The sequence below is a fragment of the Chiloscyllium plagiosum genome, unplaced genomic scaffold (assembly GCF_037043375.1).
Source record: "Chiloscyllium plagiosum isolate Xiang-an unplaced genomic scaffold, Cpla_swu_hap1 HiC_scaffold_3, whole genome shotgun sequence".
Lineage (NCBI taxonomy): Eukaryota > Metazoa > Chordata > Chondrichthyes > Orectolobiformes > Hemiscylliidae > Chiloscyllium > Chiloscyllium plagiosum.
This window is the reverse complement of record NW_028270141.1, coordinates 86655900-86667679: the sequence shown is the minus strand read 5'-3', so window position 1 is coordinate 86667679 and position 11780 is coordinate 86655900. Positions and strand designations below refer to the sequence as shown.

General features: G+C 37.6%; 1 protein-coding gene across 5 annotated transcripts in view; it reads right to left on the bottom strand.

Moving 5' to 3' along the window:
* Nucleotides 1-5357: 5357 nt before the first annotated feature.
* The window catches only part of scara5 (scavenger receptor class A, member 5 (putative)), an 85081-nt gene continuing 78658 nt past the window's right edge, over nt 5358-11780 (bottom strand). For all 5 annotated transcript variants that reach the window (XM_043685073.2, XM_043685078.2, XM_087981359.1 and 2 more), the window contains one exon: nt 5358-11055. In XM_043685073.2, the coding sequence (XP_043541008.1) occupies nt 10919-11055 (137 nt within the window). In that variant the 3' untranslated portion in view covers nt 5358-10918. The remainder of the gene's footprint in view (nt 11056-11780) is intronic.

Here is an 11780-nt window from a genome sequence, read left to right as displayed (position 1 = left end):
ACTAGCTGAGCCAGGTAGATAGATGGATAGACAGATAGACAGATAGGGAGGTAGATAGATAGGGATTATTGATCTGTAGTGGAGGTAAAGGTTATGGGAAAAGGACAGGAAAGTGGATATGATGAATGTTAGTGATCAACCATGATGTTATTGAATGGCAGAGGAGGCTGAAGGCTACTCCTGCTCCTATTTACCATGGTAAGAAACATGGCAGCAACTTGTCCATAGCAATTTCCCACAAATAATAATATTGTAATGACAGATAATCTGTTTACATGATGTTGTTTGATAAATGTAGATCATGACACCATATGTCCCTATAAGCCTCTCCCCCAACCCACTCCTAGACACCCTCCCCTAACTCTCTTTCAGAAAAATGCCATGTGCTTCCTAATGACCATCTGAGAGGGCAGATGAGGCCTCAGCCTAACGTCTGACCAGGAAGAGTTAATGTAGAAACAAAATCAGAAATTGCTGGAAGATCTCAGCAGGTCTGGCAGCATCTGTGAAGAGAAGGTGGAGTTAGCATTTCAGGTCCAGTGAACCTTCTTGAGAACTGGATAAAAGATGCTATTTAACTTCTTCAAATTCTTCATTACATTCCAAGGGTGTTCACTTTTGAAATATTGTTCTTGTTATGTAGGGAAACACATCAGCAGATGGCCAGTGACTGTATTATTGTGCTAGCTGACATTGTAAGTGGCCTCTTTTCTCAGGTTTTGTTCCCATCTCTTGCAAAACCTCTGTTTCAAACCTTGCTCTAGATTACAGAATATTTTGTTGCCTCCAAAATCAATGTGCATCCTTCCCGTTATTCTATCTATATATTTCTTCAATCAGGTTTCCACGTCTGTCATATGTGGGAATCATGATTGCAATGTTTTGTGACAAATGTTATAACTGCTAACTCTCCTTTTCCTTCTTTAGCTCTGTACAGACCTTGAAATGGTGGAACACACCAACTTCCTCCAATAAATCTCCTCAACTACTTAATTAAGTAGATGTTTCAAAATTGACCCATGCGCTCCATTCAGCCCACTGTGTTCTAACTTTACATTGCATTTCTGCACATTATAACTGTAACAACATTTCAAACTCTTCAGAATGTTCTGAGGTAAAAAGACACTATATTAATAGCATTTTTCTTTGTTTTAGTTTCTTCCCAACCCACACAAACCAGAATTGTTGTAGTGGACGCCAGAACGAAAAAAAAAAGGGACATATTAAGCCAACATATGGAATAGGGTCACCACCTCATTAACACACAGCACAAAAGAGTACTTCAGCTGATCAAAAGTGAATTTGCGAGGACATCATCACAGTAGAAGAACAAAATTATGGATGCAAGCAGTCTGATTTTCAATATTCCAGAAATAACATGAAACAAAGAAATAACATGTTAACAGTACTATAATCAGCTGCATAATTTGCCAGGTTAGAGACTGAAAAGTAATATTTTCCTGTACATTCTCCTGAGATCAATTGTTTACTGACACTAACTCACTGTAGTGGAAATAAAATCTGATGTTTTAGCTATGTTTGAGTCATGAACGATTGTCAAATTTAGACGCATGGACCGCATTTCAAAGAGTTCTTACTTCGTCTACAGTGTGTAACAACTGGTTTTGTAATGAGTCCTGCCAAAGCTTGGGAGAAAATCAAGTCAGAAAATGATGTAAAAGTTGGAAGAGCTCACAGATGTTCATTGAACATGTAATACCAATCTGCTTAGAGCAGCTGCACATATTTTAAGTTTGGGTGTGTGAACTTTGCTCTCAAGTCAGTCATGATATGGGAAAGATCAGGTCTCATGTCCACTCAACTTACTGCTATATTGATTATTACAATATGAACTAGTTTATGTAGTGTATGTGATACGTTAGTATTTTGGAGTTTTGAATTTTGAACTAGGAAGTTCGGAGGAAGGGTCACTCAACCTGAAACGTTAACTCTGATTTCTTTCCACAGATACTGCCAGACCTGTTGAGCTTTTCTAGCAATTTCTGTTTCTGTTGCAGATTTACAGCATCCACAGTTTTTTCAGTTTTAATTTATTGGTTTTCTTGTGTCTGAAAAGGTTTCATGTTGACCTTACAAGTACTTTTGTAGCATGTTCATACCTTTTTAAAAATACAGTCTGGGAAAGATTGTTTTGGTTGTTAATAGAAATGTATTTACATTAGGAGTATTTACAAGGCTTTCAGATAGATTTTTCTGGAGTTATTTTGGGGCTATGAAGCTTGGATATGTTCATTTTAAGTTTGGGGCAGTTTGCAGAAGTTTTTACTGAATCTGGAAGAGTCAAACAGTTGCACCTGAGAAAGGTGGGTAATAAGAACTGTAAGAGAATAGGTTACCTTAGTGTAAGCAGTTTAAAACTTGCAAACAACAAATATTTGGTTAAAATTCAAAAGAGGTCGTTTGACACTTAGAAAATCTAAGCTCAGCAGTATGCTCCAGAAAAAGACGAGTCAGTTTTTCAAGATGGCAAATTGAGGACACAGTTAAATTAAACCCTATAGATGTGAATGGAAAGGAAATTCTCTATAGTGTGAGGACTGTAGAGGAATGTTGTTGAGATTGATGAGTTTCAATTTACAGTGTGTTTTGAAATCTTTAAATTTATATTATATGCAAATATTTTATTTTATCTTCATTACTTTTGCCTAATATTTATCTGTTTTATTGTTAAATCTGAATCTATAGCATCAAATATTAATGTTTCAGTGAAAGATGACTGTTAAAACTAAAAAAAAATCTATTGAGCCAGATTTTATTTTGGATCTTACTTGTCCAATAACAGCATTAGCTGGCGTATAGTTTTCCGTGACACTAGTTTTCTGTGGAGACACAACAGACATTCACAGCTCAGTTAAACAATATTAATAAGATCTGAGGCCCAATTCAATTCGTCCTTTAGTATCTCATTTGGAGCACAAACTCCATATGTGATGTTCATTTCTGTTCTGAAAACTGGTCTAAAGCAAGTATCCCACATTCCTGATGAAGGGCTTATTCCCGAAACATCAATTCTCCTGCTCCTCGGATGCTGCCTGACCTGCTGTGCTTTTCCAGCAACACACTTTTCGACTCTGATCTCCAGCATCTGCAGTCTTCACTTACTCCTAAAGCAAGTGTTCAACTATTGTATTTTAAAACAGTTCACTGGTTATTTTATGTTTATAATGCAGCTTCCAGCAGTTACACTTATCTTGGAGTCAGAGCAAGATTGGACCTGCGAAGGAGGAACTCAGAGCAGGAATGTCTAAATCATGGCTGAAGCTTGAGGCCTACATTATTTACCTGGGAGTCAGAGCGGGATCATTCCTAGCAGCTGAGTTTGGGATATCAATAAATTCATTGGTTGTTAGGGAACTGTATTTGGGGACTCTCTGTAAATCATTATAAATTAGAAAACTGTTTACTTTGAAATAAATATTTTAACTGATGCACCAGGAAAAAATGAAAGTCAAACCCAATATTATATAACAATATAAGTAAGCAAAACATGAGTAAATGAAGTACAGTAATATTAACATAAGGGAAGTACGTTTAAGATTTGGTGGTACAGGAGTTGGTTGAATGAAATAGGTGGCCTGTAATATGTGGAATGTCATGGATCCCATCAGGGTCCCACATGATTACATGTCCAGGAAGTGTTTGCAGCTGCAGAAACTTGAGCTCAGAGCTTGAGAGGTGGCTGGAGAGACTGTGGCATATCCACAAGGCTGAGAGTAATGTAGGTGGCACTTTCAGAGGAGTGGTCACATTACAGCTCAACGGGCTGAAAAGTAGAAGGGAATGAGTAACCACAAGACTGTCCAAACTAAACAGTATCAGAGTCCCCAGGATCCTGCTTACAAATTGGTTTTCCATTTTAAAAGCTGATGAGGGTACTGGTTCCACAAGGGAGTGCAGTCAGAGCCATGTTAATGTGGTGTACGGTAACGTCCAGAATGCTTTTGATACAATGCCACATAACAGATGTTTGAGGAAAATTTTAGGCCAGTAACAACATGGATACAAAATTGTATGAGTGATAGGAGACGAGAGTAATGGTCAATAGTTATTTTTCAGGTTGGAGGAAGGCTTGTGATGGAGTTCCCCAGGGCCAGTATTAGGACCCTTGCTTTTCCTACTATATGTTAGTGATCTAGTTCTTGATGTACAGGAGACAATTTCAAAGTTTGCGGATGACATGAAACTTTGAAGAATTGTAAAGATTGATTAGACCTCCAGAAGGACATAGATAAGTTGGCAGAATGGTTGGATAGGAAGCAGATAAGTGGGTGAATAAATGGCGCTGAGTGCACGAGAAGATCAGCCGTAATCTTATTGAATGGCAGACTAGGCTCGATGGGCCAGATGACCTACTACTGCTCTTGTTTCTTATGTGCTCAGATGCGGTTCAATGAAGGGGTGTGAAACAATACAAATTAGAGGGTACAATTCTAAAGAGGGTGCAGGAGCAGACGGCCTGAGTGTAAATGTGTAAAGATTATTGAAGGCAGTAAAATAGATCATAAAGCATATAGTGTCCTAGGCTTTATTAATAGGGGAAGAGAGTACAGTAGCAAGGAGGTGATATTGAGGTGTAAGATATGTTTAAACTTCAGCTAGAGTACTGTAAACAGTTCTTCCATTTTATGGGAAGGGTGGGAGCACACTGGGAAGAGTGCAGAAGCAACTTAGAAGAATACCTTTATTCTATAAGGTATTTATAAAGGTAGATCAAAGAAGTTGGGGCTGTTCTCTTTAGAGAGAAGGTCATGAGGAGATCTGATAGAAGATTTCAGAATCATGAGCATGCTGAATAGAATGCATAGGGTTAAACTGTCTCCATTCATAAAAGGAATCAAGAACAAGACAGCACAGATTTAAAGTGATTTGCAATAGGAGCAAATGTGATATTCACACAGAGAAAAAAATATTCACACGTGTAGTTAGGGTATGGAACGTATTGCCTAGAAAGGTGTACAGTTCAGATCAACACAGGTTGTTGAGGCATTCAAGACAGCATTAGATGCTTAGGAGAAAGTGAGGACTGCAGATGCTGGAGATCAGAGCTGAAAAATGTGTTGCTGGAAAAGCGCAGCAGGTCAGGCAGCATTCAAGGAGCAGGAGAATCGACGTTTCGGGCATAAGCCCTTCTTCAGGAATATCGATGTTTCGGGCATAAGCCCTTCTTCAGGAATATTCCTGAAGAAGGGCTTATGCCGAAACGTTGATTCTCCTGCTCCTTAGATGCTGCCTGACCTGCTGCGCTTTTCCAGCAACACATTTTTCAGCATTAGATGATTATTTGGATATAAATAAAGTTTGATGATATGATGAAAAAGCAGGAGATTGACAATAGGTAGAATTAGAATTAGCTTTATTATCACATGTACTCACAAGTTTACAGGTCGTCACTTATAATGCCATCCTAGGTACCAACTTACAGATTCTTAAGAACAAATTCTTAGGGAAAAAAATCAGAAAAATAAAGCAATTTAAAACTCCAGCAATTAATTAGAAAAATAGAGAATTAAGTGTTCAGAATAATAGTTCATCTAACCCAGACTGGACTGAACCGGGAGTCCATGCTGGCTTTTACTCCGGACATCACTGATGCTGCCTGAGGAAGGGAGGTAGAAAGAAATAGAAAGAAAAGGCAAAAAAGAGAGAGAGAAAAATAAAAGAAACAGACAGAGCAGACGGGTTCTGGCTTAGGAGTCTGACTCTACCGCCATCTTGTAAGTAAGTTTCAGGTAATGATGCTCATTTGAACAGCCAGTGCAGGAACACTAGGCCAAATGGTCTCCTTCTGTGCCATAACACTCCTGTCATTCTGTGATTACCTTGTTTTCACATTAAACGAAGTGGAGGACCATCAAAATTATTATCACTTTTTATTTTGTATAACCTGAGGTAAGTTTTCAAGTGAGTTCTTTATCTGTAAACTGTGATTGGAAAAAGAATCAATGCTACAGAGGGAGGAACAGCAGAGTACTGAGATGTTGCCACTGCCCAGATACAAAAACTGACTAAAGTATGAAAAATAAATCAGAAGTGGAAACTAATCAAAATCTTCACAATTAAACAGGTATGACTTTCATATACAGCATTATTTTGTCAGAAAGTGGCCATTTTAATGTGTGAAGCTCTGAAAATTGTTCACAAGTTCTAAAAGTCACTAGGTAAGTGCTTTCATCACTATTATTACTGAATTGAACTCAGTGCTACAGTAAAATAGTTATCATAAACCCCTATCGTATCTGTCAAGGTAAGACAGATAGAGAAAGTTTACCTTAATATGTAAAGCACTTTCACTGTAGTTTGCATTGGTTTAATACCAATTTCCCAATTGCAATATTAACATGTAATCTTATTTGCATATAAATACATGTGTGTAGGGAACAAAAATTGCCTTAAATTCAAAGTGTTGGAGACAAGTAAATAGGAGAAAAGAAAAGCAGGGAAATAAAACTGGCTTCTGGCTTATATTAAGAAGCATGTTAACTCATCAGATATCTTTGCTATTGTGGGGAGGGCATGGTATAAAGAAGTGGCAAACAAAAGGTAAAAGACCTGGAGATGCATGTGTTTGCACATAAGTGATCATGGCACTCGGTTGTCTCTTTGCTAGCACATAAATTTGAAGCGGTGTTGTTGTCAGGTGAATTTCCTCTGTCCCACATATGGCACTATCCTTGTTTTCAAATCTTTTGAAGGCTTTGCCCCTCCCTAACTCTGTAATATTTTGTAGCTTGACAACACTCTCCACATCCCAATCATTGGATTTCTCAAACTCTGTTCTATTTACATTCCTGATTTTAACTATTTCCACAATTAGCAGGTGTATTTTCAGCTGCATGACTCCGAAGGTCTGAAATTCCATTCTTATATCTTCACATCTGTACCTAACTTCCTTCTTTTAAGCTTCTCCTTAAAACCTACCTCGTTTGCCAAGCCTTTAAATCATCTTGCTGAATATCTCCTTGTGTAGTTTAGTGTCAAACATTGTGATGTAACACACCTATAAAGCATGTTATGCTGTTTAATTATTGTAAAGGTGCTACATAAATTAAACTTGTTGTTCTCTCATTGTTGGACCAAACTCCTGCAGATGCCTAACTAAAAATACTCTGGAACTACCTTTTCCACATGGTTCAAGTGGACAGCACACCATCACCTCCTCCAGCAAAATTGATGGTATTTAATAACAGTAACACCCATATCATAAGAATGAATATTAAAGAAAAAGAACTGTGGAGCAGCAAGGAGATCAAGTATCAGTGTATACCAGTCACTAAGCTAATGGGCAGACCCCGAAATTGACCTTTCTGCCTACCTGGCCCCACTTCATACAGAGGATTTGTCCTGAGACCCTTCTAGTCTCCTGTGGTAACATCATCCCTTTCTTCCCAACACCCCCCCCCCCCCCCCCCCACTATTCCTCATCCACATTTAACCAGGGAAATTAAGGATAGTATCAAATTGAAAGAAAAACAATGCAATGCATCAAGGATTAGTGGTAAGACACAGGATTGGGTAAATTTTAAAAACCAACAAAAGATGACCAAAAAGTAATAAAGAGGAAGGAGTAACATTTCGAGGGTCAATTTGCAAATATTATCAAGATGCTCAGCAGGAGCTTCTTTACACATAAAAGGAGAGAGCAACCAAAGTTATACTAGGCTCTTCGAGAAGGCAACATAGAAAATTGGTGCAGGTGCAGGTCACTTGACTCTTCATGCTTGCTCTACCATTACCCAACAAAACCAAAGAAATAATAATTGAGAACCAGGAAATGGCAGAGGAGTAGAATATATGCATTGCATCAATCTTCACTGTATAAGATACTATTAGTATTTCAAAATTATAAATATTCAAAGGGTAAAAGGAAGAGAGGAAACAAATATAATAACTATCACAAGAGAAAAGGGACCAGGGAAATTAATGGGGCTAAAGACTGGTAAGTCCCCTGGACTGGATGGGATGCATTCTTGAATATTAAAGGAAGTAGCTGCAGAGATAGTGGATGCAACGGTAGAAATCCTCCAAGAGTCCTTGGACTCTGCATTCCGGAAGATTAGAAAACTTAAAAAGACAAGACAAAACCAAGAATTATAGGTCAGTTAGCTTAATGTCTGTCATTGGGAAATTGTTAGATTCTGTCATTAACAATAAAATAGAAAGCATCTTAAAACACATAATATGATCAAGCTGAGACAGCATGGCTTCATGTAGAGGAATTAGGCCTGACAAATTTATTAGAATTTTTTGAGGAGGTAACAATTATGATAGATAAAGAAGAAATAATATACTTGCATTTTCAGAAGGCAGTTGATAAGATACCATGCTTTAGACAATTTAATAAGACAAAAATCTATGGTGTTAGAAGAAGTACATTGAGATAGATAGATAGACTGACAGACTAATTAGTAGAAGACAGAGAGTTAGGATAAGGGGGGGCATTTTCAGGATGGCAAGATGCAACTCGAAGAGTGTCTTAGGGGTAAGTGCTGGAACCACAATTACATGCAATATATATTAATGATATACGCGAAAAAAATGAATATACAATAGTCAACTTTGCGGGTGATACAAAAATAGGTTTGAAAACAAATGTTAAGTATGATAGAAAGAGTCCAAGGAGGGATATGTGCAGGTTAAGGACATGGTCAAAGATTTAACGGATGGAACATAATGTGTGAAAATGTGAAGTTATACACTTTGGCAGAAAGAGTAGAGGAACTAAATATTTTTTTAAATGGAGAACACCTGCAAAAAGGTACAGCACAGAAGGATTTACAAGTCCTCATGCAGAAAAGCTAGCATATAAATTCAGCAAGAATGTCTGCCTTTATTTCAAAGGGAATGGAGTATAAAAGTAGGGAAGTCTTGCTGAAAGTATATGAGGCATTAATCAGATCACAGCTGAAATACTGTGAACAGTTTTGGGCCCTTTATTGAAGGAAAAATATACTGTTAGTAGAGACAGCCCAGAGAAGGTTAACTAGGCCAATCCTAGATACGTAGAGATTGTTTTATGAAGATAGAGCTTCAGGTTGCTCCATTTGAAGCGTCCTATCTTACCTCCAACACTTTCTGTTCCAGTTCCAGCAACTGCTGCTGCAGCATGAAAGCACTTCTCCTTTAAGAGAGTGAGTTGCCTTTATCACACGTTCCTAAGTTCTCTGTTAAGTTGCAGTCAGTCAGAAGCATGTTTTGGATGGGCTGCACAGCATAATCAATGAGGTGAACAAGTCATCTGAAGCTTATGTGCTGTCTGTCTCAACTTGTCCAAACTCAGGATAATTATGCTTCACGATCTGAACATGAGACTGATAATTTTTTTAATCCAAATTATTTTTACTGATAGGAGAATCCAGAACAAAAGTGAATAACCTTAAAATTAAAGCCAAGCAATTCTTTAATATAATCAGAGAGAACTTCATGAGGAAACTAGTAGCAATCTCCCATAAGTCTGTGGATCTTGTGTCAATTAAGCTTTCAAAGTTTGAGATAATATTGTTTCTTAGAATTAACAGAAATATAGTTCTGGACTTTGCATTGTCCTACCAGTGTAAAGATTGTTTAAAGATGTTTAAAGATTGCCAGCCTGCTCACTGCAACCCAATTGTCCCTGCCCCTCCTGTGGTTTTAGCAGTGGAGGGAGAGGCATTCAGCAGCCAGCCACCAGTGGGCTGATTAAGACCCTTAAATGATGAGATTACAAACAACAAGAGAGGCCACCTCTTCCTAAACTCGTAGGCTTCCCTGTATAGGTTGGGATGGACAGGGGAAGGGCACCATCTAACATGCCCCTGGGTCCATAGAATGGCTCCTAATGTGTTACCACTGTCCGTCACTTTATGGCCTCTCATACTGAAAGTGCCACATCCAGTTGCGAGAGCCAACGATCCACCACTGAATGTCTCTTGATCATGAATGAAGCATTGAGAATGACCTCTGTGCCTGGTGCCCCTGCTAGTCATGGAAGACATTTGGCATCTGATTAGCTGGCTGCATTTTAAGTGGAACTTCATATCTCTAAAGCATGGAAACTCCACTGACAGTCTATTTCAAGCCAATTGACTGTTAACTCGCTGCAGGCCAGCTGTTTTTCACCGGGGCTTCTACCTTGGCATCTAGTAAAATCCATTCCCTGGAATAAAGGCAGATAATTATGATTGCTGTGCAGGTCAGCTGTGTTCCAGTTGAATGGTGGTAGAATCTTGAGGGGTCAATAACTTAGTCTGCAATCCTATGTCCTATGTTCTAATACCCTTTAGTTAGAAACATGCTATGTGAGAAGCTACCAGCACAATTCAGTTCATTCCTTTGCTGTAAGTTATGTTGCAGGATTTGGATATTGCAGCACTGCATCACTTAAAGTGGTTAATTCTTAGACAAAATTGCAATGAGCTCTGGGTGAGGATATAATTCTTAAGTCAACCCTGTTAATGAATGGAATATTTGAGATGCTATCTTGGAAAAATAAATATTCGTATATCAAATGCAGGTTTTGTTTGAACATCTTGGACTGCCAATATACCCCAGATCATTCTAACATATAGCTAGTAATTCAACACCAACTTAATGGAAGGAACAAATGACAGTAATAACGTTTTCTTCTATTGCTGCTTTTCAAAGTCATGCCAGTAACAAGAACTATAAAATTTGGGTCCATATTCTTCAGTGCAAAGAATTGTGATTATCAAACAATATAACTATTTATAATAATGGTCTTTTTCACACATAATATTTCTTGAATATAACTGCTTTTCATAGATATTGTGAAATAAATGATTAAATTATGAAAAATGGGTTTACTTTTAACAGGGTTTTTAACAATAAAAGAGAAATCAAAGCAGAAACAAATACCATTTAAAATGAAAATGTTTAAATGATCAATGATTCCCTTTCCAAATCAGTCAATCTTGCAGACTACTCCTGCATCCTCTGCATGCCCACAGTTAGTTTTTCCCCATCCTGAGAATTTGCATTGAAGAATCGTCTCCTCAGCTCCCGTACAAGCAACGTCATCCATCCAGATATGACCAGTACCTGTAAACAATCAACACAATCCTCTTAATCAACCTGTTTTCATTTAAAAATACTTAAAGTAAAAATTCTCTTTGCAGACATAAAGTAAATCAAAATGACTTGATATTTGAAGGTGAACAACTTTGATGATGAAATTATATCTTTCAAATTTATTTTAAATTTACTGCCTGTATTCAGATTTGTTATCCATTGATGTGTCCATGACATTTAATGTGATTTTTTCTGATTCAAACTGTTGATCGTTGCCTGGAACAGCAAATATAACTTTGTGTGCCAGATTTCAGATACTAGCATATTTGTCCAGAATAGATAAACACTGAAGTGAAAATTTGTTGAAAGTTGTCCAAAATGTGCTCCTTTTAGCATTTTAAGAAATGGCAAATTTTGTGCAGTTTCTGTCATATCAGCTTTGACACAAACTTAGATTTCAGAACTTCATGCTTTCTGGTGAGCATCCTTGATTATTTTTCGGAACGTGAAATGGGCTGACAAGAACAATGTTGTGAGTTGAGTGCATGCGAAGGAAGAGCTTAAAAGTATATGATTGGAACTGGGTTTAGTAAATTGAATTGAGATGACAGTGAACCCAAAAGTAGATCAAAACCAAACATTTCTATTTCTCTACATTTTGCATATAATCTTGCAGTGTTTTTAAGAGCATTTAAAAATGACTTTTAAGTGTTTGCATCAATTTTAAGGGGATCAATTGTAATTTCTTTGATCAT